The sequence below is a fragment of the Apodemus sylvaticus genome, chromosome 17 (assembly GCF_947179515.1).
Source record: "Apodemus sylvaticus chromosome 17, mApoSyl1.1, whole genome shotgun sequence".
Classification (NCBI taxonomy): Eukaryota; Metazoa; Chordata; class Mammalia; order Rodentia; family Muridae; genus Apodemus; species Apodemus sylvaticus.
The window spans coordinates 44,276,105-44,300,549 of record NC_067488.1 but is presented as its reverse complement, the minus strand read 5'-3'; the positions used below and the strand labels follow the sequence as shown (position 1 = coordinate 44,300,549).

The 24,445-nt window shown below is 48.1% G+C and overlaps 1 protein-coding gene and 1 pseudogene across 2 annotated transcripts; both read right to left on the bottom strand.

Moving 5' to 3' along the window:
• Positions 1 to 6,418: 6,418 nt before the first annotated feature.
• On the bottom strand, positions 6,419 to 10,524 carry LOC127667279 (lymphocyte antigen 6A-2/6E-1-like). 2 transcript variants are annotated; one of them, XM_052160248.1, is made up of 4 exons: positions 10,340 to 10,524; positions 9,998 to 10,095; positions 8,952 to 9,068; positions 6,419 to 6,925 (listed from the first exon to the last, which is right to left on the bottom strand). In XM_052160248.1, the coding sequence occupies exons 2-4, from the start codon at positions 10,065 to 10,067 to the stop codon at positions 6,699 to 6,701; spliced, it is 414 nt and encodes a 137-aa protein (XP_052016208.1). In that variant the 5' UTR covers positions 10,068 to 10,095; positions 10,340 to 10,524; the 3' UTR covers positions 6,419 to 6,698. The 2 variants fall into 2 exon arrangements, with proteins under 2 accessions (XP_052016208.1, XP_052016209.1); XM_052160249.1 differs by having other exon boundaries at positions 6,700 to 7,017; positions 10,340 to 10,446.
• Positions 10,525 to 16,509: 5,985 nt separating this feature from the next.
• Positions 16,510 to 20,351, bottom strand: LOC127667280 (lymphocyte antigen 6A-2/6E-1-like; annotated as a pseudogene).
• Positions 20,352 to 24,445: the final 4,094 nt, after the last annotated feature.

The following is a 24,445-nucleotide window of genomic DNA, read 5'->3' as shown; positions in this document are numbered from 1 at the left end:
AAGCACTGCACAACTTCTGGTCATGTCTTCTTTCACATATTCTAGGGTGTATCCCAAGTTCTGACCATTCAGTACTCTGTTCCTTTTCAAAGCAGAACCATGTCCCATTGTGGCATGACTTTAGGGGAATCAGCCTTCCCTAGGGGACAGTCTCTTGGCCAGGTGATTGACAGGCCCAACTGAATGATCTCTCTTCTAAGGGCAGAAATACAAAATGTTCTAATCATTGGAGCACCCAGAATGTCCTGTGTCTTCCCAAGGTCAGGGGTATTATGTTCTTTCTACCAGGCCTTAAGTAGTGGCAAACCGGATGATTACCAGGAAATGGAGGTGGGGACTCTGAAGGAAAGTTACAGTAAAGGAGCTGCACCTTGCACTGAATCATCTCCAAAGCTGGTGATAGGACAGAACGTCTGGGACCGGGCAAAGGTTAGAATGTTGCAGGGTCAGGGTTACTGTAATTTATCTTAGGATAGCTTTAGCACCCTAAATAGTCCTTCCTTGGCCACTTCTCTTCTGATCTAACATCCTGTAATTAACAGAATTTATAAATACATTGAGAAAACCCTAGCTTCCTCCAACCAAAGCCCAGGAGTCATCAGATACCACCTGGAGTCTATAGCAGAGGCATCCTGAATATCCTGTAACCCTTTTACTTGATGTTTTCACTAGTGTGCTTGGAAAGTACCTTGATTTAGGACTTTCTTTGTTGTTACTATAAAAACTTCATTAAGCTGGGCATGGTGGCACATGCCTGTAATCCCAGAACTTGGGAGGCAGAAGCAGGTGGATTTCTGAGTTCCAGGCCAGCCTGGTCTATAGAGTGAGTTCCAGGACAGCCAGGACCACACAGAGAAACCCTGTCTGGAAAAACCAAAAACAAACAAACAAACAAACAAACAAACAAAAAACCTTCATCATTTTGATACATGGAACTTGGGGTTGTTTAGTTTCAGACCCTGGGTACAAGGGACTGAGGTGCATATTTTACATCCCAAAGCAGACCTGGCCTCTATGTTCTCCCAGCATCCCTCAGTCCTTACCTGGCATACCCTGTCCCCAACCCTCAACCTTCCAGCCAGAGGCTGGGCTGCCTTTCCTCAGAGGCTCTTCCACATACAATGCTAACATTTTGGTCTCTCCCCCGTCCTTCCCTCCCTCTCCTTCCCAACGTCCCTCTCTGGCCCTGTTTCAAATTTTCTTGCTTTGTCTCTCTCCCTCTCCCTCCCCACATCCACTTCTCTGGCCTTGGCCCTTGGGGCCAGTGAACCTGCCTGACCTGTGCATATATACATATACATATACATATACATATACATATACATATACATATACATATACATATACATATACATATACATATACATATACATATACATATACATATACATATACATATATATATATATTTATATATATATATGTGTGTGTGTGTGTGTGTGTGTGTGTGTGTGTGTGTTAAAATCTGTCTTGAATTGGCTCATTTCACTGGCAGAGAAATAACTTATCAAATGTAACCTAAGGCTTTTCCCTTCTCATACAGCGTGCTGGGGGTCACAGGTCAGCTGAGGTCTCCTCTGCATTGGATTCAAGGATCCAGTGGGTGGCCCTGAGCAGGCACAGGACTTGAGTCTTCCACAGCCTTTACTTTTTGCCTCAGGATTCCTGATTTAAGAAATGGCAAAGGCCATCAGCTCTTTCATTCCTACTCAACTTTTCTAGAAACCTGGGCTTCCCGGGGACCGGGAATTCTTGGTTTTGGCTTTGTTTATTTTTGTTTTCTTTTTTTGTTTGTTTGTTTTTTTCAAGACATGGTTTGTCTGTGTAGCCCTGGCAGTCCTGGAACTCCCTCTGTAGAACACGCTGGCCTCGAACTCAGAAATCTGCCTGCCTCTGCCTCCCAAGTGCTGGGATTAAAGGCTTGTGCCACCACCGCCCAGCTATTTTTTGTTTTCTTAAGAGAAAGTTTCCCTTTATAGCTCTGGCTCTTCTGGAACTCAGAAGTAAACCAGGCTGGCCTCAAACTCAGAGAGATCTGCCTGCCTCTACCTCTGGAGTGCTGAGATTAAAGGTGTGCGCCACCACACCCTGATACCCAAGCATTCTTAATAAGGCTCAGAAGGACAAGGTCTCAGGCTGCACCAGATTGGAACAATGGACAGGGAAGGAAAGGTCACTGCACCGGTTATGTATATACGTGTATGTATTAGAGAGAGAGAGATGGAGAGAGACAGAGAGAGACACAGAGAGAGAGAGACAGACAGACAGACAAACTGTTTGTATGTGTGCCACAGGTCAACCTTAAGTCTCACTCGTACACAGCCTTTACCTTGATTTTCGAGAATTCGCTCATTGGACCCTGGGACTTGCAGCTTCAGCTAGACTAGAGAGTTAGAAAGCTGCCCTATGGGTGCTGGGAATTGAACCCCAGTCTTCTGGAAGAACAGCACATGCTCTTAACCACTGAGGCATCTCTCTCAAACCCCTCGTTCTCATAATTTTTAGGGTCAGCTCTCTATGCTGTGTAAGCTGTGATTTTGACAAACACAGTATCAGGAATCCAATGTCACGGTGTATAGACCTGCTTCATAGCCACCCATTCTCCTGTCCCTTCCATCATTTCTATCCCTCCAGCCCCATAACTGCATGCAGGACTACACAAGGCTGTGGTTTCCTCTGGAGACCTGGGCTGCAGTGTTCAGTTGGGTCTTCTCATGTCATCTGCCTAATACCCATCATTCCCATTTTATAGCATCCATCCAACACCGCCTCCGGTCTCAATCAGATTCAAAATAAAAAATAAAAATAAAAACAAGTGGCTTTAATTTCCCCACCAAAGTAGATCAATACAGGATTCATCTCTAGGTGAAAGGAAACACTGCCAGAATCCATCCAGCGCTGTTTACTTCCCTTGCAAAGCAAAACACAATGTGTCATTATCTAATGTGAATGCTTACTTTAGATGACATAGCTGAATAAGGTGGTACATGCCTGTGATTGCAGCACTCAGCACTTAGGCGCTGAGACAGGAGGATCATAGGTTTAAGGCCATCCTAGGCCACACAGAAAGTTCAGGTCAGCCTAGTTATATTAGCAGATCTTGTCTTGAAAAAAAAATAGGAAAAGAAAAACATAAACGCACACACAGGGCTGTAGCTGTAGCTCAGTGGTAGTATGCATAAGACTTGAGGTTAAATCCCCAGTTCTGCCAGAAAAAAAAAACCCATGCACACACACACACACACACAAAGAAACAATGTCTTACTTAGGGCTTGACTGCTGTGAGCAGACACCATGACCAAGGCAACTGTTATAAGGACAACATTTAACTGGTTTAAAGGTTCAGAGGTTGTACTGGCTGGTGTTGTGTGTCACCTTGATATAAGCTGGAGTTATCACAGAGAAAAGAACCTCCTTGGAGGAAACATTTCCATGAGATTCAGCTATAAGGCATTTTCCCAATTAGTTGATCAAGTGGGGAGGGCTCTATGTGGGTGGGGCCATCCCTGGGCTGGTAATCTTGAGTTCTATAAGAAAGCAAGCTGAGCAAGGCATGGAAAGAAATCTAGTAAGTAACACCCCTCCGTGGCCTCTGCATCAGCTCCTGCTTCCTGACCTACTTGAGTTGCAGTCATGACTTATTTGGTGATGAACAGCAATGTGGAGATGTAATGATGTTTGGTTATGATGTTTGTGCAGGAATAGAAACCTTGACTAAGACAAACTGATACCAGCATAGTGGGGTATTCCTGCGACAACCTGACGATGTTTTGGGGAGGGCTATGGAAGGACGTTGGAACTTTGGGCTAGAAGAGCCATTGGGATGTTAGGAGCTCTGTGGGATGTTCTGTAGGAGCTTGAAAGATAATGTTGAGAACAGTACAAATAATGGAGGCCTGGCTTGTGAAATATCAGAGGGAAGATTAAAAACTCTTATTAGAACCATTGCTGGTTTGATTGTGAAGATTCTGTAGTTTTGGTTAGCTGGGGCTGAAGAATCAGGTGTGATTAACAAGATATCAGAACTACTAAAGCGAAACCATTGTATTACTGGGACTATTAATGCTGAATAGCTGGAGCTAAGAAATTAGCAGTGATTAAAATGTGACAGCGAAATGTTTTCTGAGAGCACAAAGAGGCTGTGTTCCAGAGATAGCCAAGATTACTCCTTGTGCAGCAGCTTGATTTGGTAATGTGTTAGAGTCATCCAGGTGGTACTGTTGAGGCATGAAGGGGTCATGAAGAGCAGCTGAGGCTCGGCACTGTAAGAGGCATGGAAGGCCATTGCTGAAGGTGCAGACTCAGTTGTAATTGATTGACCAGGCCTGAAGGGAGTCATACAAAGGAGTTGAGGCTTGGTACCATTAAGAAAGCCTATGAGAAGCTATAGGCAGAAGATAGCAGTGTTTTGGAGATGCTAGTACCATGAGATGACCACCAAGAACAGCAGCAGCAGTGGAGTACAGGCAGATGGAGCCTAGATGACAAGGTGTGTGCTACAAAGGGTTGAGTTGGAGAAGAGACCCAAGCTCTTGGAGGAGTCCAGAAGATCATGAATGGAACCCAGTCGTTGGACAGTTAGAGTTTAATTTTGATTTTGATTGTGACTGTGCCTGGATATTTTTCCCTACTGAAGGAAGAAAGTATTTTAGTGGAGCCCACAGTTAAGAGAATTGTAATTGTAAAAAGACTTTGAATTATAAAAGAGATTGGATATTTTAAAGGAATTGAAATTTTAATATATAAAGACTGTGAGAATTTTAAAGTTATTTAGATCTTGGAGGTGAACCGGGCAGTGGTGGTGCATGCCTTTAATCCCAGCACTTGAGAGGCAGAGGCAGGCAGATTTCTGAGTTTGAGGCCAGCATAGTCTACAGAGTGATTCCAGGACAGTCAGGGCTATACAGAGAAACCCTGTCTCCAAAAACCAAAAAAAATTAAAAAAAATTAAAAAAAAGATGTCTCCAGGTATCAAGACCTAAAGAGGGTGAATACCTCTGGACTTCAAAGTGCACTTCTTTCTCAGAAGATAAGAAATGGATCTGAAGAACCACAAAGCATGTACACTAGAGATATTTTGTGTGTGTGTGTGTGTGTGTGTGTGTGTGTGTGTGTATGTGTGTGTACATCCAAGCAGCTCTCCTTCTTGAGGAGCTCTGAAGTTTTCCCTTGTTTTCCTTGCATCTACCCCACTCAGCTGCATCACAGGTTTTCAAGTGCACAGTCCACACTTAAAAAAGTTATTGCTTCTTTGTAAATTTCCCATCATGAACTTCAATTACACTCATCTCCCCATCCCTCCATAGCTATCCTCCACTCTTGTAACCTCCCCCTCAAAACATAAAAATAAAATATAAGGAAAAACATCTCAACATGGTAGCTGTGGTGAGGCACAGTGTGCCACACAGTATACACTTCTGTTCAAAGAACTTTGCTCACAGATGACCATTACAATGAGTCATTGCTCTGGTTGGAGACCAATGGCTTCTGCTACACTATCAACACTGAGTTTGTCCCAGAATTGCTCTCTGATGTTGTTGCCCTGTGTCATGGAGATCCTGTGGTTTGGGATTTGCAGGACCAGCAACTTCATGTGCTCCAGCAGTTCATAGATGGAGTAGATAGATGTTGGGGTGAGCTAACTCTAAGCCCTGGACCTCACCCTGGGTGGTAATTGAGTTGGTCATCCCACCATCTCTCCCCCACCCAAACTACCAAGGCCAGCTCTGCTGCCTTGCCCATGTGAGTCAGGGCCAGCTCTCCAGCCTGTGGAAGCTGGCGAGTATCAGGACCAGCTCTCCTGTGCTCATGCCATCAGGGAAGCTCTCCTGGAGGGCCTGAGTGCCTCCGCCAGCAAGGCAGTGGGCAGTCTGACCTTGTAACACACAGGGAATGGCCAGGGGTAAAGTGATTTGGCATGTGTACACCCAGCACTTGGAAGCAGAGGCCAGAAGAGACTGCGACGGAATCAAGGCCAAATATGGAAGAAAGCTCCAGAACCCCTACTCATGACCCAAATTTCATGGCCTCCTGATGGTTCCCTGGTTGTCAATGTGTCAAGGCCTTCCCAGTGGAAGTATCCAATTTAGACTAGGACTCCAGGAGAGGCATTGTGAGGTTTTGTCTGCTCTGAGACAAGCCATGAGGCCCTGCAGGAAACGGCTTCCACCTCTAGACTAAAAGAATCTGATAGGGCAACCCCTACACACCATTGAGGGCTCATCTCCTAGATTTCCCCACCATAAGCAAGTACTCTTTAGAAGTGGGGGAATCCTCTTGTTTCCCCCAGCATCACCCCGCCCAAACCAGTGTTCCCCAATGCTGTGCTGGCTAACATGAGGTCACTAATATGGCTGGCCAAAATGGCAGAGATGTGAACTTGTAGGCAGTGTAGCAAAAGAACATCGGAGATCTTGGCTGGGAGAACAAAGGGTTTATTGGACTCAACAGGGGGGCATTGAACTGCACAAGTGGGAACCCTGCAGGACTCCATATGTTTATGTTTAGATGGTGGTGGCATAATACCTTGGAATTCTGCCTCTTCTCTGTGCTGGCCACATGCCTACAAGGCCAAGGTTAGCAAGCCAAAACAAAATCATATTCCAGGAAGTCAGATCTGAAAGCCCAAGAGAGCAGTGTGGCACCCACCCAGCAGGGCTATAAAGTTGAAGCAAGGTGTTCCACCCCCTACTCCGACCTCAGAGCTTCTGTAACTCATAACTCATCAGTAGAGGGCTCCAGGAAGCAGAGGTGACACAGGAGGATAAAAGGACAAGGGTGGGGGTCGTTGGAAGGGCCATCACAGCAAGGTCTGCAGGAGGACTGAGCTCAGGCTGAACAGAAGCACCCCTGCCATGGTCCAGGTGCTGCCTGCAGTGGGAACTGCGGCATTGCAGAGGTCTTCCTTGCAGCAGGAAATCTTCACCTTGACAGAAGGACCCATGCTTACTATATTTTCATATTTATCAGGGCAGGAGGGAAGGCAATAACTGTTCTTTACTTTTAGTCTTTGAGAGCCTGCAAGACATCAGAGAGTGATTTACATCTTATACAGGGACAAGAGAGCAGCCCAATGTCTGGGCAACATGATGCTACCAGGCCTGGATGGCCAAGAGTTGTCTTCAAGGCATGTTGAAGCCAGACATGGTAGCTCAGATTTGTAATCCCAGATTTTAGAAGACTGAGGCAGGAAAATTTTAGGAATTCAATCCGAAACTGGCCTACATGTCCACTTCTAGCCTATCCTGTGGCTAGAGTGAGACCCCATCTCAAATAACAAATGAACCAAACAAAAATCATAACAGTGGGCTGGTAAGGAGTCTTGGTGGATAAAGTGCTGTGTGTACAAGCATGAGCCCCAGTCCTGATCACTAGAGCACATCAAGAGATGGGCAGCCATGGTGGCCTACCTGTATCTCTGTGATCAGGACACAAAGATGGAGATCCTGAGGTGAGCTCACAGGCTAGACCAGCTCAACCTGCAAGCTTGGGGTTCAGTGTGGGACCCTGCCTCAGTAAACAACATAGTTGTCAGAGGAGATTCGCATCAACTTCTGGGTCCCACACACTTGTACCTCCTGAGTGCCTGACATCCACAGATGTCCACACATGCACCCTTACACATGATGTGCTGGGAAGCAGCTCAGTCAGTGGAGTGCTTGACATGTGGAAGCATGAGGACCCAAGTTCAATCCCCAGCAACCATGTAAGAGCCAGGCATCATGGCAGTGCTGGTTAGCATCTCTGTGCTGGGGGGCCAGGAGGGGGCATCTGGAGGTCCTGGGAACTCTCTGCTCCCTCAATCCTCCCCTTCCCCAACATACTTGGAAAGTCCTAGGTCTTTCCAGTGAAAGCTCTTATCTCCCTAGGCAGTGGTGGTACATGTCTTTAATCCCAGCCACTGGGAAGCAGAGGCAGATTTCTGAGTTGGAGGCCAGCCTGGTCTACAGAGTGAGTTCCGGGACAGCCAGGGCTACAAAGAAAAACCCTGTCTTGAAAAACAAAAACAAAAACAAAAAACCAACAACAACAAAAAAGAAGGTCTTGTCCTCAAAAACAAGGATGTTAGGACTGGAGACATGGCTCAGCACTTAAAAGTACTTGTTGTTCTTACAGAATCCCAGGGTTTGATAACCAGACCACACAGGGTGGTTTACAATCATCTGTAATTCTAGTTTCAGGAGAACGGAAAACTCATTTGCATAAAGCAAGTAGACAGTGCCCGAGGAATGGTACTTAAGGATGTCCTCTGAGCTTTACATACATTACATTATATACATTCATACACATGTACCCATATTATAGACACACACGCACACACACAAACAAACACCACACAAAGACAAAGCACGGTGTAAGATCACCCAGTGGCACAGCAGAAAGCACAACCAGCCTCTCAGCCTCTTGCAGTTCCCCAGGCAGTTATATCTAGGAGACCTGCTCCAGGAGACAGGCAGGCTGTGCTCAGGAACAGGAAACTGGATAGCAGGGCTGGGCTGCTCCTGCCTTGTCTATCTGGAGGATATGCCTGGAGACTGGCACTTTGGAGGCTCTGATGTGTCCTAAGGTCTCTTTCTATCAACATTCCTAGGTCATTCCTTCAGCCTAAGCCCCAGATTCCTTCATTATGTGCAAACACTCACTGGATGCTTCCAGCTCCCCTGCTGTCAGTGAGACCCTGGATATAACGTATGGGCAGGAGCATCACATGACTACACTGGCACCCGAGGGTAACGATGAACACCATGCATGCCAACAGGAAGCCCTGCTTTATGGTTCAAATCCCAGAACATGCCTGGACCCCAACAGTCCCCACTTTGCAGGAGTCCCAACTCCAACCCCAGGAAGCTCTACTTGGAGGGAGGGGAGCCATGGCCCACAGCAAATGACAGACCTGATCTTTTCTCCCAAGCCACCCTCACCCACCTTTATAGAGGCCACAGGGAACTTACCCTCAGTAACTTCTGCCTCCTGATAAATGCAGAATCCATCAGTGTAGGAGCAGGTAACTGATGGGCAGGAAGTCCCAATTGGGACCCCCATGCATTGGTAGCACTCCAGCCCCTGAGCTGAGAAAGAAGCCAAAACATGACGGCTGGGGCACGCCCTTCCTAGACCCAACCTCTCCTCATCATTGTGTTTACTTCCACTCAGCTGCTGGATGCTGGGACAGAACTAGGATGTTACTGCCCAGTCATTACCACCAAAAGTAAAAGTGAACCAAGTGTTACCATTGTTCAAATATACTCAGTGCTGCTGTCTCAGCTAGGCAGCTCCACAGGAGAGACCTGAACCCCAAGAGCTATTAGAGAGAAAGTCACCATACTGGGAAGACATAAATACCAAATGTCTGCAGAGGCAGTGAGTGTGTAAGGAGGTACTGGGCCCCCAGATGGGGAGGGCTGTTCTGAACTGATCATGACAGAGCACTGAACTTCCCAGAGTCCAGCTCAAAGCTGAGGCTCACCATGAGGCTTCCAGCAACACAGATGTAACCAGAAGTACAGGGGTGTCTGAGAGCTCAGACCTCTTAGAGTAGGGAAGCTCTAGCACTGGGGCCTCATGTGGCATGGGCTGGGCATAAGAAAAAGCCAAATGCCAAGAGTTAAGGATTCCAAATCCCTTGACTTGGCAGCTGGGGAGGAAAAGAAGCCTCTGCCAGTTTGTGTGCACACAGGCCAGTGGCCGGACTGGGAGGCCAGGGCAGCAGGGTAGAGTTTAAGGACAGGCTGCTCTGGTGCCCAGGGCTGGTGGCAGAGGAAGTCCAAGAGTCCTACTGGGACATGGTGATGATTGTTAAGTCAGGTGCTGACAGGTTTACAAACCCAGTAAGCACCCAGCAAGGGAGACTTCACCCACCACAAGCCAATCCCCAGCCCCTGACCCCAGCACGCCTCCAGCACCAAGCACACAATGGAGGTGCAGGTGTACCCACATTCCTGAGGCCCTTTTCCATCTCCATTGTACCCTCCTGCCCCTCTCTCATTTTCCACCTCACCTCTTTCTGCACACAGTAGGGCCACAAGAAGAATGAGTAAACAGGACTTTGTAGTATGAGAACTGTCCATCCTCAGAGAAGGGGTGCACAGGTAAAACCTTGGAAGTTGGAGCCAGTTAGCAGAGCCCCAGTCACACCCTGGGCTCTCACAGGGCTCAGGCGTCCACTCTTCCCTCCCTCCACCCTCCACACAGCTTTCCCCAGGGCACACATGTCTGCCTGCTTCCCTCATCCTCCACCCAGCCAGCTTTTCCTTCCTAATCCCACACTTCCACCCACAGCCCTATCCTGAGGGCTCTTCCCTCTGCCACCCAGCAGCTCCCTCCTGACCCCAGTCCTTACTTCCTCTCTGACCAGGTTGCAGGCACAGTGGAAAGTTCTGTGAGATGTGGACTGAAGTATGTCCTTTCCTTCCCCTCAGCTCCTCCCCTGTGGAATCCTGAAAGGGGGAGGGGGGTGTTCTGGTAGTTAACTTCCTTCACGTCAACATGTTTACTGTGTAAGACTTGGCCAGATTTGTACAGCAGTTGGGGAGGGACCACAGTGCAGGAGGACTGAGAGGCAGAAGGGCAGGGCCATGGTTAGCTTGTTGTTGCAATTTAGAAAGAGAGGGAAGGAGGCCCTTGCTGAGCCTTTTTCTGGTTTTGTTTTGCTTCATGTTTTTATTGTTGTTGTTGTTGTTGTTGTTTTGAGACAGAGTTTCTCTATGTAGCTTTGGCTGTCTGACTTGCTCTGTAGACCAGGCTGGCTCCACTACCTATCAAAGACATGTGCCACAGCTGCTCCTGTAGCCACTACCACCTGGCTTTTTCTTGTTTCTAAATGGAGAGGAAGGGCTGGGCAGTGGTGTTGCAAGCCTTTAATCTCAGCACTTGGGAGGCAGAGGCAGGCAGATTACTGAGTTCGAGGCCAGCCTGGTCTACAGAGTGAGCTCCATGACAGCCAGAACTATACAGAGAAATGCTGTCTCGAAAAACAAATCAAACAACAACAAAACAAACAAATAGACAAAACAGAGAAGAAGGGCTGTAGTGGCTCAGAGCCCAGAGCCCTCCTTTTTATAAGAAGGCAAACGACTAACATTTGCTAGGAGAGTGGCAATGGTGAGCAAGTTCCCAACAGGGTCTTGCAGTCACAGAATCCTGATCAACGAACTCACTGACAACTGGGATGGAAGGTACTAAGCAGTGTCTGCTGTGTTTGGGTGATGGATGGGGCTGCGGGTGCTGTTAGCATCTGGTAGCTGGAGCCAGGGATGCTTTTCATGGCACAAGGCTGTCTTATGCACAGGAGGAATGACCGCAGTGTCCCTGCTGCCCAGAAGCCTCCATGAAGAAGCCACATGCTCATTCTCCCTGCTCCAGTCTGTATGTCCCCTGTCCCTACACCTATGAGGTCTTAGTCCAATGTGCCTTACAAATCCTGATCGAAGAACTTACTGACAACTAGAGTGGAAATTAATGACCTTAATAGCACCACCATGTGGCATCATATTTTAGTAGCTAAAACCTTACTAATTTCTCAAATATTGATGGCATCTGTGGCCCAGCCCTGGGATGAACAGCAGGGCCCCCACAGCAAGCCAGAGTCTGAGTCTCCTAACCTCATGGAGCTTAGAGGGCAGTGAGGAGCCCCACAGAGGTGTCTACAAGGTACTGATACATCTTAGAGATGGAAGGCTGGGCACAGAAGGAGACCTGAGCTGGGAATCATCCTGAGATGACACCACAGCAAAGAACAGGTACGCTCAGAGGACAACGGAGTCCCACAATGGACCCCAGGGTCTGTGAAGTTGAGCGCGTCCTCTTCAGCAGTCAAGGTCGCAAAAGGAATGAAGCCAGAGGCCCAGGGACCATCAGGCCGATTCTCCTGAAGGAAGCCACAGGACTGAAACAAGAGTCTCGCTCTTTCTGTCATCTCTGGGTGGTTCCACATGTACATCCAACTCCACTGTCAATGCTGGGGGTTATACAGGATGATTCACCGAAAAAGAGAGACACTGTAGTCTCAAGTCAGGGTTCTCAGGAAGCAGTGGGGACTCAGCCTCTCCAGGACTGAATACCAAACCTGAAGACTGCTTCTACTCCTTGGTGCCCACCCTCCAGAATTCATGCAAGACACAACCGTTCTGTTAAAATTCTGTTACATTCCAGGGCCTCTACCCGAGCACCATTACAAAATACTTTCCTTGTTTCCCTGTACTCTTTCATGGAAACAAACCACTTTTGCCACCACCACTGTATAACCCAGTACAGGAGGAAAAGAGCAGGCAAGAAATGTCGTCTCTGTGATTCCTTCTCATGCAGCCCCAGGCACTGGCTCACGCATGAACACGTTAAGGTGACGCAAAGAACAGCAGACAGCAAGCCACTGACAACAAACATTGGGATCAATGACAGATCCAAGTCACAATCTCCCCCAAATTCATCATCTAATGAGTTTATCTGGCTGTTTTACATAGGATGGTTGAGGTCACTTACAGGAACATGCATAATTTCTGAGCAGCTATGACATCATCAAGTCACACCCCATCATAGAAGCAGTGTGTGGAGTCCCTCTTTCAGTTAATCCTGTTTCCTGTATATTCTAGCATCATCTGAGACCATTTGTGGTTGGAGGAGAACAGGAAGGAGTAATGTCTGGAACCCCAGGTGACAGTTCTCCCTTCTGAGTATAGAGAGTTCTGTCCAGTACCCTTTTGAAGAAAAGGCCATATAACCACAGGGCAGCTCACTGTTTCTCTAAATGTCTTAAAGGAGGGGTTCTCATGAGTCCTCCACTTTCCACCCAGCACCTCTGCTGGGGAGCTAGCTTCCCTTAGTGGTGGACTCCTGCCCAAGTTACCAACAGACCACTTAAATTAACTCTTAAGGGAGAGGGCAACAGTGCACTTGAATGATCTTAGAGTCAGAGGTACCAGATGTTGCCAGGCTTGTGTTAGAGAAGCCACGCCCTCTGCAGAGAGGGCTGCATGCATGCTAGAGAAATACACACCCAGGCCTCTCTCCTGCCTTCCAACTCAGCCAGATGCCGAGGGTGTGTTGAAACAGGCTTGAAGAGGTCCAACCTTAGCTAAGCCCATTCCCCTCCTCAGAGAATGAATGACCTCTGTTAACTAGCCAAGGTCACATATGCCTTCCTCACTACCTTTAGGCATCCAGCAAAGATTTCTTGTTAACTAACTGTACTTCCTCCAAATGCCACCTGCCCCTCCCCCATGGACTGTGGTCTCAGGATGCAGAGGAGCTGGGGAGCAAGGTGTTGCAGGGATGGTGAGTATGAATGATTCGGAAGACTCTGTACAAAGGACAGTTCCTTTATTGAAATAGAGGGGCTAGATTATATAGATTGTATAGCTTGTGTCAGGGGGAGGGGAGGAAAGGGATAGTTTAGGAAGTGCCACAGTGGGGTCAAGGGCTTCCAAGTATATCAGGTAGATTATCAATCACATGATCTCTAAGAAGTCAGATCTCTGGTGAGGAAATAGAAACTTGCCTGCTTCATCGTGACTTGGCTTTTGTCTGTGTGGAGTTGAGTAGGCCCAAGCCTGATTTTGGATGGAGCAGCCCCACTCCTGCAGTGCTCTAGGGGAGCTGTCCAGGGGTGTGGTCAGTGCTAGCATTTCTTCTAGGCTCCACCCTCAGCTACCTGGCAACAACCAGGGATGCCTGACTCCCTATAAAAGGGGCTGCTTGTCCCTTGTGGCCTCCCTTGGCCACATGTGAACTGGAGACCTGAAAGAGAATTCTGGGGATAAATGGGGAGGCGACGAAAGAGAAATGAGTCAGGACGACATTTGCTGATCAAGACTGATTTTTACTAATATTTAGTCAATATATAGCCTTTAAAGAAAAGCCCTCCCCCTTCCCCCCTCCCAATTCAAGGAGATGGCCTAGAACTCATTGGCTCCTCTTCTCAGCAGGTTGCCTGCTGGGATTAAAGGACTTCAAGTCTCACAGGTCTCTGCTTGTCTCCAGGTGAGACTGCCCTGAGGCAGCCTTGGTTGTCAAGGTGAAAACAGCTGTATTGTTCTCAGAAGAACAAAAGCCAGAGATAACACAAGAGGAAGGCTGGGGGCTGGCAGCCAAGAATGTCCCAGCTGATAGGATGGGCTGAGAAGTCCAGCTCAATGCTGTGGGGGAAGGGACAGTCCCTCCTCACTCTCTTACTGTGTTCTCTTCCTCTCTTCCCCCTCTTTCCCTCTCTCCCCATCCCCCCTCTCTTTCCTTGTCGTCATAGCTGACCTGTGCTCCTCTATTCCCTCTCTGTCTCTCTCTCTCCCTTTCTCTGTCTCTACTTTCTCAACTCCCTTCCCCCCTGCCCTAAAAAACCTATTTTACACTTTACAGTCTTGTGCCTGGTACATTAGGGGAAGGGATGTCTCAACACAGGCACACAGAGGCACCCCCTAAGTCTCCACCAAACATTTCCCTGGTTTTCTCTTTTTATAAAATACAACAGTCAATACCCAGTTCTCTTATACACCCTATATACTTCAAGCCTGTTTCAAATGTGGTTCCAAACTGTGGTAGGGGTCTTCTTCTCTAGTGGTCTTCTTCTCCTCAGGTTACCCAACAGTGTGCAGCCAGTCTGAGGGTCAGCAGCCATGGGGAAGCATCCACACTGGAGCCTTTCATGTGAATAACAGGTGGTGCTTTGTGCTGGTTCATGACCAATCATAAGCACTAGATTCTTCCCTTCACAGCTTCACGACTATTTACATATACTCTTTTCTTGTTATTTATGTGAGTTAGAGCTTTACAAAAGTCAGTCCGTTCTGATTCTGAAGATACTTGCTCTGTATCTCTGTCTGTGTGATGAGGGAAGACAGGTCTGAGGTCCCTCCATCTTGTACCCCTGCTAAGGCCATTCCAGATTTAACTAGAATCTCATCTCCTTCATGGAGAATCCACTGAAAACTACCTTGATTTATTCTAGGAACCCAAGGTCAGGATGTCCTAGCTAACTTATCCTAGCCTTTATTAAAACTGCCTGTTTGTGTGAAACAACCTCCTGTATTCCCTGCTGGCTAACTTGTCTTCTTAGCTTCTGTTATAACTGCTAGTTTCAGACTGCTTACTTCTTCAAAGCCCCCCCCGTGCTTAGATGCCAGGATGTGGTGTCAACCTTTAAAATTCTATATTCTAGACACTCAGAGCCACAGCTAGGTGCCCAACACTTGGGTGTGCTCCCAAATGTCCGGAAGAAAGCCTTTCAATTGCCTCTACACTGGCTGTGATTGTGTGAGTGGTCATCTCTGGTGAGCTTCCAGAAATATCTGTTACAGTGGGTTTGGAGACTTATGGAAGCTTTGAACACAAAATGGAATTCTTGACACAAAAATTCATCTCTCCCCTCAAAGTGGATATAAGAGAGTTCATTCTGAATCCAAATATTAATGAGGATGATCTGTGACCTGTCCAGCAGGTCCAGTTATTCCAGGGTCCTGAAGAGGCGCTACCTGAGGGTCAAAAGGGGGGAGAAAGAAAGGGAGACCAAGCAATTTAAGAAAGACAAAGTCAGTCTGGGTTGTGTCAAGGTCTCCTTTAATGTGGGGGAGGCCAAAGGGTTTTAACCTTCACACAAGAACAAAGGAGGGAAGGGCAGAGACATCCCTGGTGATAGAAGCAAGGAAGCAAAGAGATCATCCCGGTGGGGACACCTGGAATTAACGCAGGCAGGAACATTCCACGGTTACCAGGCAGGAACATCTTGTGGTATTCTCGGAATCTACTCTCACCAACAACTAATGGGGAAGGGTCTAGTTAATTGTTCTCATATTTTAGCAGCCACCACCTTAGGGCTGTGAGTAAGCATTAAATCTGAATAGCTCAGGAGGGCTTCCCACAGGTCTGGAGGAAAGCCTTAGGCTAAATCTGATAACTTATTTCTCTGTCAGCAAAATAAGCCAATTCAAGCAAGATTTCAAAAAATATATATATATACACACACACACATATATATGCAGTTTTATTGGAAAGGTACTCTCAGGCAGGTTCAAGGATCAAGGCTAGAGAAGTGGCTGAAAGGAGAGAGAGAGAGAAAGAAAACAAGAAAATTAAAAAGACATGGAGAGCATGAATGAGAGAAAGAGGGAGAGAAAGAGAGAAAGAAGGAGGGAGAGGAGAGACTATTAACTCTGGAATATACAGGGAAGAGCTTCTGAGGAGGGGCAGCCCAGCCTCTGACTGGAAGGTTCAGGGTTGGGGACAGGGTATGCCAGGTAAGGACTGAGGGATGCTGGGAGAACCTAGAGGCCAGGTCTGCTTTGGGATGTAAAATACACACCTCAGTCCCTTGTATCCAGGGTCTGAATCAAACAACCCAAAGTTCCATGTATCAATATGATGAAGTCTTTATAGTTACAACAATAAAATTCCTAAATTGAGGTATTTTTCAAACCCACTAGTGAGCAGCAATTTGAATTGGCAGGCAGGACTAAGTGGACTCAATGTAGAAAAAAAGAAAACCCCAGAGATTTTGGCTGGGAGAACAAAGGATTTATTGGACTCAACAGGGGGACACTGAACAGCACATGTGGGAACCCTGCAGGACCCCAGATATTTATGTTGGTGACATAATACTCTGGAATTCTGCCTTTTACCTTGCTGGCCACATGCCTCCAGGGTCAAGACAGCAAGCCACAACAAGATGGCCTTCCAGGAAGTCAGATCTGAAAGCCCTAGAGAGGGGTGGGGCACCCACCCAGCAGGGATATAAAGTTGAAGCAAGGTGTTCCACCCCATACCCCCACCTCAGAGCTTCTGTAACTCATAACTTATCACTAGAGGGCTCCAGGAAGCAGTGGTTACACAGGAGGATCAAAGGACAAGGATGGGGGTCATTGGAAGGGCCATCACAGCAAGTTCTGCAGGAGGACTGAGCCCAGGCTGAACAGAAGCACCCCTACCATGGTCCAGGTGCTGCCTCCAGTGGAAACTGCAGCATTGCAGAGGTCTTCCTTGCAACAGGAAGTATTCATTTTGATTTTAGCATCCATAAACTCGGTATTTTCAAGATTAGGAGGGCAGATGGGAAGGCAGAGATTGTTCTTTACTTTGCTTCTGTGGGAGTCTGCAAGACATCAGGGAGTGACTCACAGCTTATGCAGGGACAACAGAACATCCCAATGTCTGGGCCACATGCCACCAGGCATGAATGGCCCAGACTTGTCTCTAAGGCACGTTGAAGCTAGACAAAGTAGATCAGACTTGTAATCCTAGATTTTGCAAGCCTGAGGCAGGAGACTGTTTAGGAGTTCAATTCCAAACTGGCCTACATGGGGGACTTCTAGGCAATCCTGGCGCTATAGTGAGACCCCCCATCTCAAATAACAAATGAACCAAACAAATATCATAACAGTGGTCTGGTAAGGAGTCTTGGTGGATAAAGTACTTGTGTGTATAAGCATGAGCCTCCAGTCCTGATCACTAGAGCACATCAAGAGATGGGCAGGCATGGTGGCTACCTGTATCTCTGTGATCAGGACACAAAGATGGAGATCCTGAGGTGAGCTCACAGGCTAGACCAGCTCAACCTGCAAGCTGGGGGTTCAGTGTGAGATCCTGCCTCAGTAAATAAAATAGTTGTCAGGGGAGATTCCCATCAACTTCTGGGTCCCATGAACTTATACCTCCTGAGTGCATGTATATTCACACATGTGTATACATGTACCCTAACATGCAATGTGCATGGGAGGCAGCTCAGTCAGTAGAGTGCTTGCCACATGGAAGAATAAGGACCCAAGTTCAATCCCCAGCAACCATGTAAGAGCCAGGCATGCATGGGAGTTCTGGTTAGGATCTCTGTGCAGGGGGCCTGACGGGGTGGGGGTGAGGAGTCAGGAGGTCCTGGGAATTAGGGGTACTGGATATGATCCCTGTGCTGGGGAGGGGCATCGGGAGGTCCTGGTAATTCTCTGCTACCTCCCTTTTCTCCACGCCCCCGCCCCCCCAGCATGCTTGGCAAATCCTAGGTCTCAGTGAAAGATTTTCTCTTAAAACAAGGTAGCTGGGACTGGAGACATAGTTTATCAATTAAAGCACTTTTTGCTCTTACAGAAGCCCAGAGTTTGGTGCCCAGACACATATGGTGCTTTACAACCCTGTAAAATTCCAGTTCCAGGGGAACCATAACTCATTTGCATAAAAAAGTAGACAATGCCTAAAATGGTACTTGAGGATATGTCTGGACTTTACATACATTACATACATTCATAGATGTGCACCCACCATTATGCACACACACACACACATCACATCACATCACATCACAAAGACTTAGCACAGTGTAAGATCACCCAGTGGCACAGGAGGAAGAACATCCAGCCTCTCAGACTCTTGTACTTCCCCAGGCAGTTATATCTAGGAGACCTGCTCCAGGAGACAGGCAGACTGTGCTCAGGAACAGGAAACTGGACTGCAGGGCGGGGCTGCTCCTGCCTTGTCTATCTGGAGGATATGCCTGGAGACTGGCACTTTGGAGGCTCTGATGTGTCCTAAGGTCTCTTTCTATCAACATTCCTAGGTCATTCCTTCAGCCTAAGCTCCAGATTCCTCCATTATGTGCAAACACTCACTGGATGCTTCCAGCTCTCCTGCTGTCAGTGAGACCCTGGATATAACGTATGGGCAGGAGCATCACATGACTACACTGGTGACAGAGGGGGATGATGACCACCATGCATGCCAATGGGCAGCCCTGCTTTATGGTCCACATCCCAGCGCATCCCTGGACCCCAACAGCCCCCACTTTTGAGGAGTCCCCACTCCAACCCCAGGAAGCTCTACTTGGAGGGAGGGGAGCCATGGCCCACAGCAAGTGACAGACCTGACCTTTTCTCCCACCCTTACCCATCTTTATAGAGGCCACAGGGAACTTACCCACAAAAACTTCTGCCTCCTGAGTAACACAGAATCCATCACGGTAGGGGCAGGTAACTAACTGATGGGCAGGAAGTCCCAAGTGGGACCCCCATGCATTGGTAGCACTCCAGCCCCTGAGCTGAGAAAAAAGCCAATACATGAGGGCTGGGGCACGCCCTTCCTAGCTCCGACCTCTCCTCTACATTATCTTTACTTCCACACAACTGTTGGACACTAGGATAGAGCAAGGATATTACTGCCCGGTCACCTCTGCCAAAAGCAAAAGTGAACCAAGTGTTACTGTTGTTCAAATATGCTCTGTGCTGCTGTCCCAGCTAGGCAGCCCCACAGGAGAGACCTGAACCCCGAGAGGTATTAGACAGACAGTCACCATATTGGGCAGATACAGATACCCAATGTCTGCAGAAGCATTGAGTGGGTAAGGTGGTACTGGGGACCCCAGATGGGGAGGGCTGTTCTGACCTGTCCCACCCTACACCTGCAGACCTGGGCCCTGGGTATTGGATCATGACAGAGCACTGAACTTCCCAGAGTCCAGCTCAAAGCTGAGGCTCACCATGAGGCTTCCAGCAACACAGATGTAACCAGAAGTACAGGGGTGTCTGAGAGCTCAGACCTCTTAGAGTAGGGAAGCTCTAGCACTGGGGCCTCATGTGGCATGGGCTGGGCATAAGAAAAAGTCATATGCCGAGAGTTAAGGATTCCAAACCCATTGTCTTAGCAGCTGGGGAGGAAAAGAAGCCTCTGCCAGTTTGTGTGCACACAGGCCAGTGGCTGGACTGGGAGGCCAGGGCAGCAGGGTAGAGTCTAAGGACAGGCTGCTCTGGTGCCCAGGGCTTGTGGCAGATGGGGTAACATGCAAGAGTCCTTCTGGTTTGTGGTGATGGTCACAAAGCAGAGACTGGCAAGTTTACAAACCCAATAAGCACCCAGCACAGGAGGCTTCACCTACCGCAAGCCCATCCCCAATCCCCTGACCCCAGCACACCTCACTCACCAGGCACACAATGGAGGTGCAGGTGTACCCACATCCCTGAGGCCCTTTTCCATCTCCATTGTACCCTCCTGCCCCTCTCTCATTTTCCATCTCACCTCTTTCTGCACACAGTAGAGCCACAAGAAGGATGAACACACAGGACTTTGTAGCATGAGAACTCTCCATCCTCAGAGAAGGGGTGCACAGGTAAAACCTTGGAATCTGGAGCCAGTTAGCAGAGCCCCAGTCACACCGTGGGCTCTCACAGGGCTCAGGTGTCCACTCTTCCCTCCCTCCACCCTCCACACAGCTTTCCCCAGGGCACACATGTCTGCCTGCTTCCCTCATCCTCCACCCAGCCAGCTTTTCCTTCCTAATCCCACACTCCCACCCACAGCCCTATCCTGAGGGCTCTTCCCTTTGGCACCCAGCAGCTCCCTCCTGACCCCAGTCCTTACTTCCTCTCTGACCAGGTTGCAGGCACAGTGGCAAGTTCTGTCAGATGTGGACTGAAGTAGATACTTTCCCTCAGCTCCGCCCCTCTGGAATGGGGGGGGGAGGAAGGAAAGGGAGGGGAGGTGGTATTTACTTCCTCCAGGCCAACAGGTTTAATTGATAAGAGTTAGCAAGGTTTTTTTCTCACCTGTTCAAGCCAGGTGAGAAACTGTCTATAGCAGTTGGGGAGGGAGGACCACTCAGTCGGGGAGGGAGGAATACTCAGTCGGGGAGGGACTGTGGGGCTGGAGGACTAAGAGGGCAGAAGGGCCATGGTTGACTTGTACTTGTCATTCAGAAAGCAAGGGAAGGAAGCAACTCACTCAGCTGTTTCCTGGTTTTTGTCTCGTTTTGATTCATGTTTTTTTCAACACAGAGTTTCCCTATGTAGCTTTGGCTGTCCTAGCTGTTGGTAGACCAGGCTGGCTCAAACACATAGCTATCAAAGGTGTGCCTATGCTGCTGCTGCTACTACCACCTTGTTTTTCCCTGTTTCTAAATAGAGGGTAAGGGCTGCAGAGGCTGAGCCCACGCTCCTCCTTCCTATAAGTAGGCAAACTCCTGGCTCTGGTGAGCAAGCCCCCAACAGGGCTTGCATTCACAAAGTGAGAGTCCTCAGCCAAGAACTCACTGACAACTGGGATGGAAGGTACTAAGCAGTGTCTGCTGTGTTTGGGTGATGGGTGGGGCTGCGGGTGCTGTTAGCATCTGGTAGCTGGAGCCAGGGACACTTTTCATTGCACAAGGCTGTCTTATGCACAGGAGGAATGACTGCAGTGTCCCTACTTCCCAGAAGCCTCCAAGAAGAAGCCACATGCTCATTCTCCCTGCTCCAGTCTGTATGTCCCCTGTCCCTACATCTATGAGGAATTCGTCCAGCGTTTACCACAAAGGACTACCTGACCTTTATGTCACCAACATGTGGCATCATATTCTATTAAGTAAATCTTACTACCTAGCCAAATATTGATGGCATCTGTGGCCCAGTCCTGGGATGAGCAGCAGGGCCCCCACAGCAAGCCAGAGTCTGAGTCTCCTAACCTCATGGAGCTTAGAGGGCAGCGAGGAGCCCACATAGGTGTCTACAAGACACTGATACATCTTAGAGATGGAAGGCTGGGCACAGAAGGAGACCTGAGCTGGGAATCATCCTGAGATGACACCACAGCAAAGAACAGGTACGCTCAGAGGACAACGGAGTCCCACAATGGACCCCAGAGTCTGTGAAGCTGAGCGCGTCCTCTTCAGCAGGCAAGGCTGCAAAGGGAAGGAAGCCAGAGGCCCAGGGACCATCAGGCCGATATTCCTGAGGGAATCCACAGGGCAGAAACAAGAGTCTCGCTCTTTCTGTCATCTCTGGGTGATTCCACATGTACATCCAACTCCAATGTCAATGTTGGGAGTTATGCACGATGATCGATGGAAGAAAGAGACACGATGTAGCCTCAAGTCAGGGTTCTCAGGGAGCAGTGGGGAATCAGCCTCTCCAGGACTGAATACCAAACCTGAAGACTGCTTCTAATCCTCAGTGTCAATTCTCTGAAATTCATGCAAGACACAATGGTTCTGTACACATTCTGTTACACTTCAGGGCCTCTACCCTAGCACTATTACAAAATCCCTTCCCCGCTATCCTGTAATCTGTGGCACAAGCAAGCCATGTTTGCCACCAACCCCACATAACCCAGCACAGAGACAGGAGGAAGAGAGCAGGCAAGAAAAGTTTTCTCTATAATTCCTTCACATGCTATGCTAGGCATTGGCTCACGCATGAACAAGTATCTGTGAAGCAAAGAGCAGCAGACAGCAAGCCTCTGCCAACAAAGAGGACATCAATGACACATCCAAGTGAGAATCCCTCCCAATGTCACCACCCGCTGACTTCGTGGGGCTGTTTTGCAAAGAATGGGTGAGGTCACTTATGGGAACATGCCTAATTTCTGAGCTGCTCAGTCACCACCAAGTCACACCCTATCTGGAAGCAGTGTCATGGAGCCCCTGCTCCATGGAGTTAATCTCTGTTTCTTCTCTATTCTAGCATCTTCTGAGACCACTTGTGGTTGGAGGAGAACAGGAAGGAGTAATGGCTGGAACCCCAGGTGACAGTCTTCCCTTCTGAGTATAGAGAGTTCTGCCCATTCCCTCAGACCTGGTGCTGTTTTGCCCTTCTGACTCCATTGCCAGGGCTCCTGGGCCACCTTATCCCTACTCCAGGATGGCAATGGGGCCATCACCTTCTCTTTGGAGGAGAAGGCCATATAACCACAGGGCAGCTCACTGTTTCTCTAAATGTCTTACAAGAGGGGTTCTCATGAGTCCTCCACTTTCCACCCAGCACCTCTGCTGGGGAGCTAGCTTCCCTTAGTGGTGGACTCCTGCCCACGTTATGGAGACTACTTAAATTAACTCTTTTGTTTTTTGTTTGTTTGTTTGTTTTGTTTTTTGGATTTGTTTTTTTTTTTTTTTTCAAGACAGGATTACTCTGTATAGCTCTGGCTGTCCTGGAACTCTGTAGACCAGGCTGGCCTTGAACTCAGAAATCTGCCTGCCTCTGCCTCCCAGAGTGCTGGGATTACAGGTGCACACCACCACTGCCCGGCTTAAATTAACTCTTAAGGGAGAGGGCAACAGTGCACTTGAATGATCTTAGAGTCAGAGGTACCAGATGTTGCCAGGCTTGTGTTAGAGAAGCCATGCCCTCTGCAGAGAGGGCTGCATGCTAGAGAAATACACACCCAGGCCTCTCTCCTGCCTTCCAACTCAGTCAGAGGCCTGACTACTATCACACTCAATAGGTCCAGCCTTAGCTAAGCCCATTCCCCTCCTCAGAGAATGAAAGACCTCTGTCATGTAGCCAAGGTCACATATGCCTCCCTCATCTCCTTCAGTCTTACAGCCAAGGTTTCTTGTTAACTAAGTGTACTTCCTCCAAATGCCACTTTCCCCTCCCCCATGGGCTGTGGCCTCAGGATGCAGAGGAGCTGGGGAGCAGGGTGTTGCAGGGATGGTGGGTATGAATGATTCGGAAGTCTGTGTAAAAAGGACAGCTCCTTTATTGATATAAAGGAGCTAGATTATATAGTTTGAGTCAGGGGCTTAGGAAGTGCTGAATTGTGTCAGGCGGCTTCAAAGTGTATTAGGTACATTACCAGACTGCCAGTCTCATTATTTTATGAAGACAGTTCTCTGCCTTACAGAAACTTTGTAATTTTATGAGGTCCCATTTGTCAATTCTTGACCTTAGAGCATAAACTATTGGTGTTCTGTTCAGGAACTTTTCCCCTGTGCCCATGTCCTCAAGGGTTTTCCCCAGTTTCTTTTCTATTAGTTTCAGTGTGTCTGGCTTTATGTGGAGGTCCTTGATCCACTTGGAGTTGAGCTTAGTACACGGAGATAAGAATGGATCGATTTACATTCTTCTGCATGCTGACCTCCAGTTGAGCCAGCACCATTTGTTGAAAAGGTTATTTTTTTTCCCACTGGATTACTACTCAGCTATTAGAAACAGTGAATTCATGAAATTTTTAGGCAAATGGTTGGATCTGGAAAATATCATCCTAAGTGAGGTAACCCAATCACAAAAGAACACACATGGAATGCAGTCACTAATAAGTGGATATTAGCTCAGAAGCTCTGAGTACCCAAGACACAATTCACATATCAAATGACCCCCAAGAAGAAGGAAGGAGAATTCCCTGGTCCTGGAAAGGCTTGATCCAGCATTGTAGGGGATTACCAGGACAGAGAAGTAGGAGGGGGTAGATCAGAGAATGGGAGGAGGGAAGAGGGTTTATGGGACTTTTGGGGAGGGGGGGAACTGGGAAAGGGAAAATCATTTGGAATGTAAAAAATGAATATAGAAAATAAAAAATTAAAAAAAGGAAAAAAAAAACCAACCAACCAAACAAACAAAAAAAGAAGACAGTTCTCAGCTGGGTGGGTGGTGGCCCAGGCCTGTAATCCCAGCACTCTGAGAGGCAGAGCCAGGAGGATTTCTGAGTTCCAGAACAGCCAGGGCTATACAGAGAAACCCTGTCTCGAAAAAACCCAACCCAAAAAACCAAGAAGACAGTTCTCTGGTGGGGAAACAAA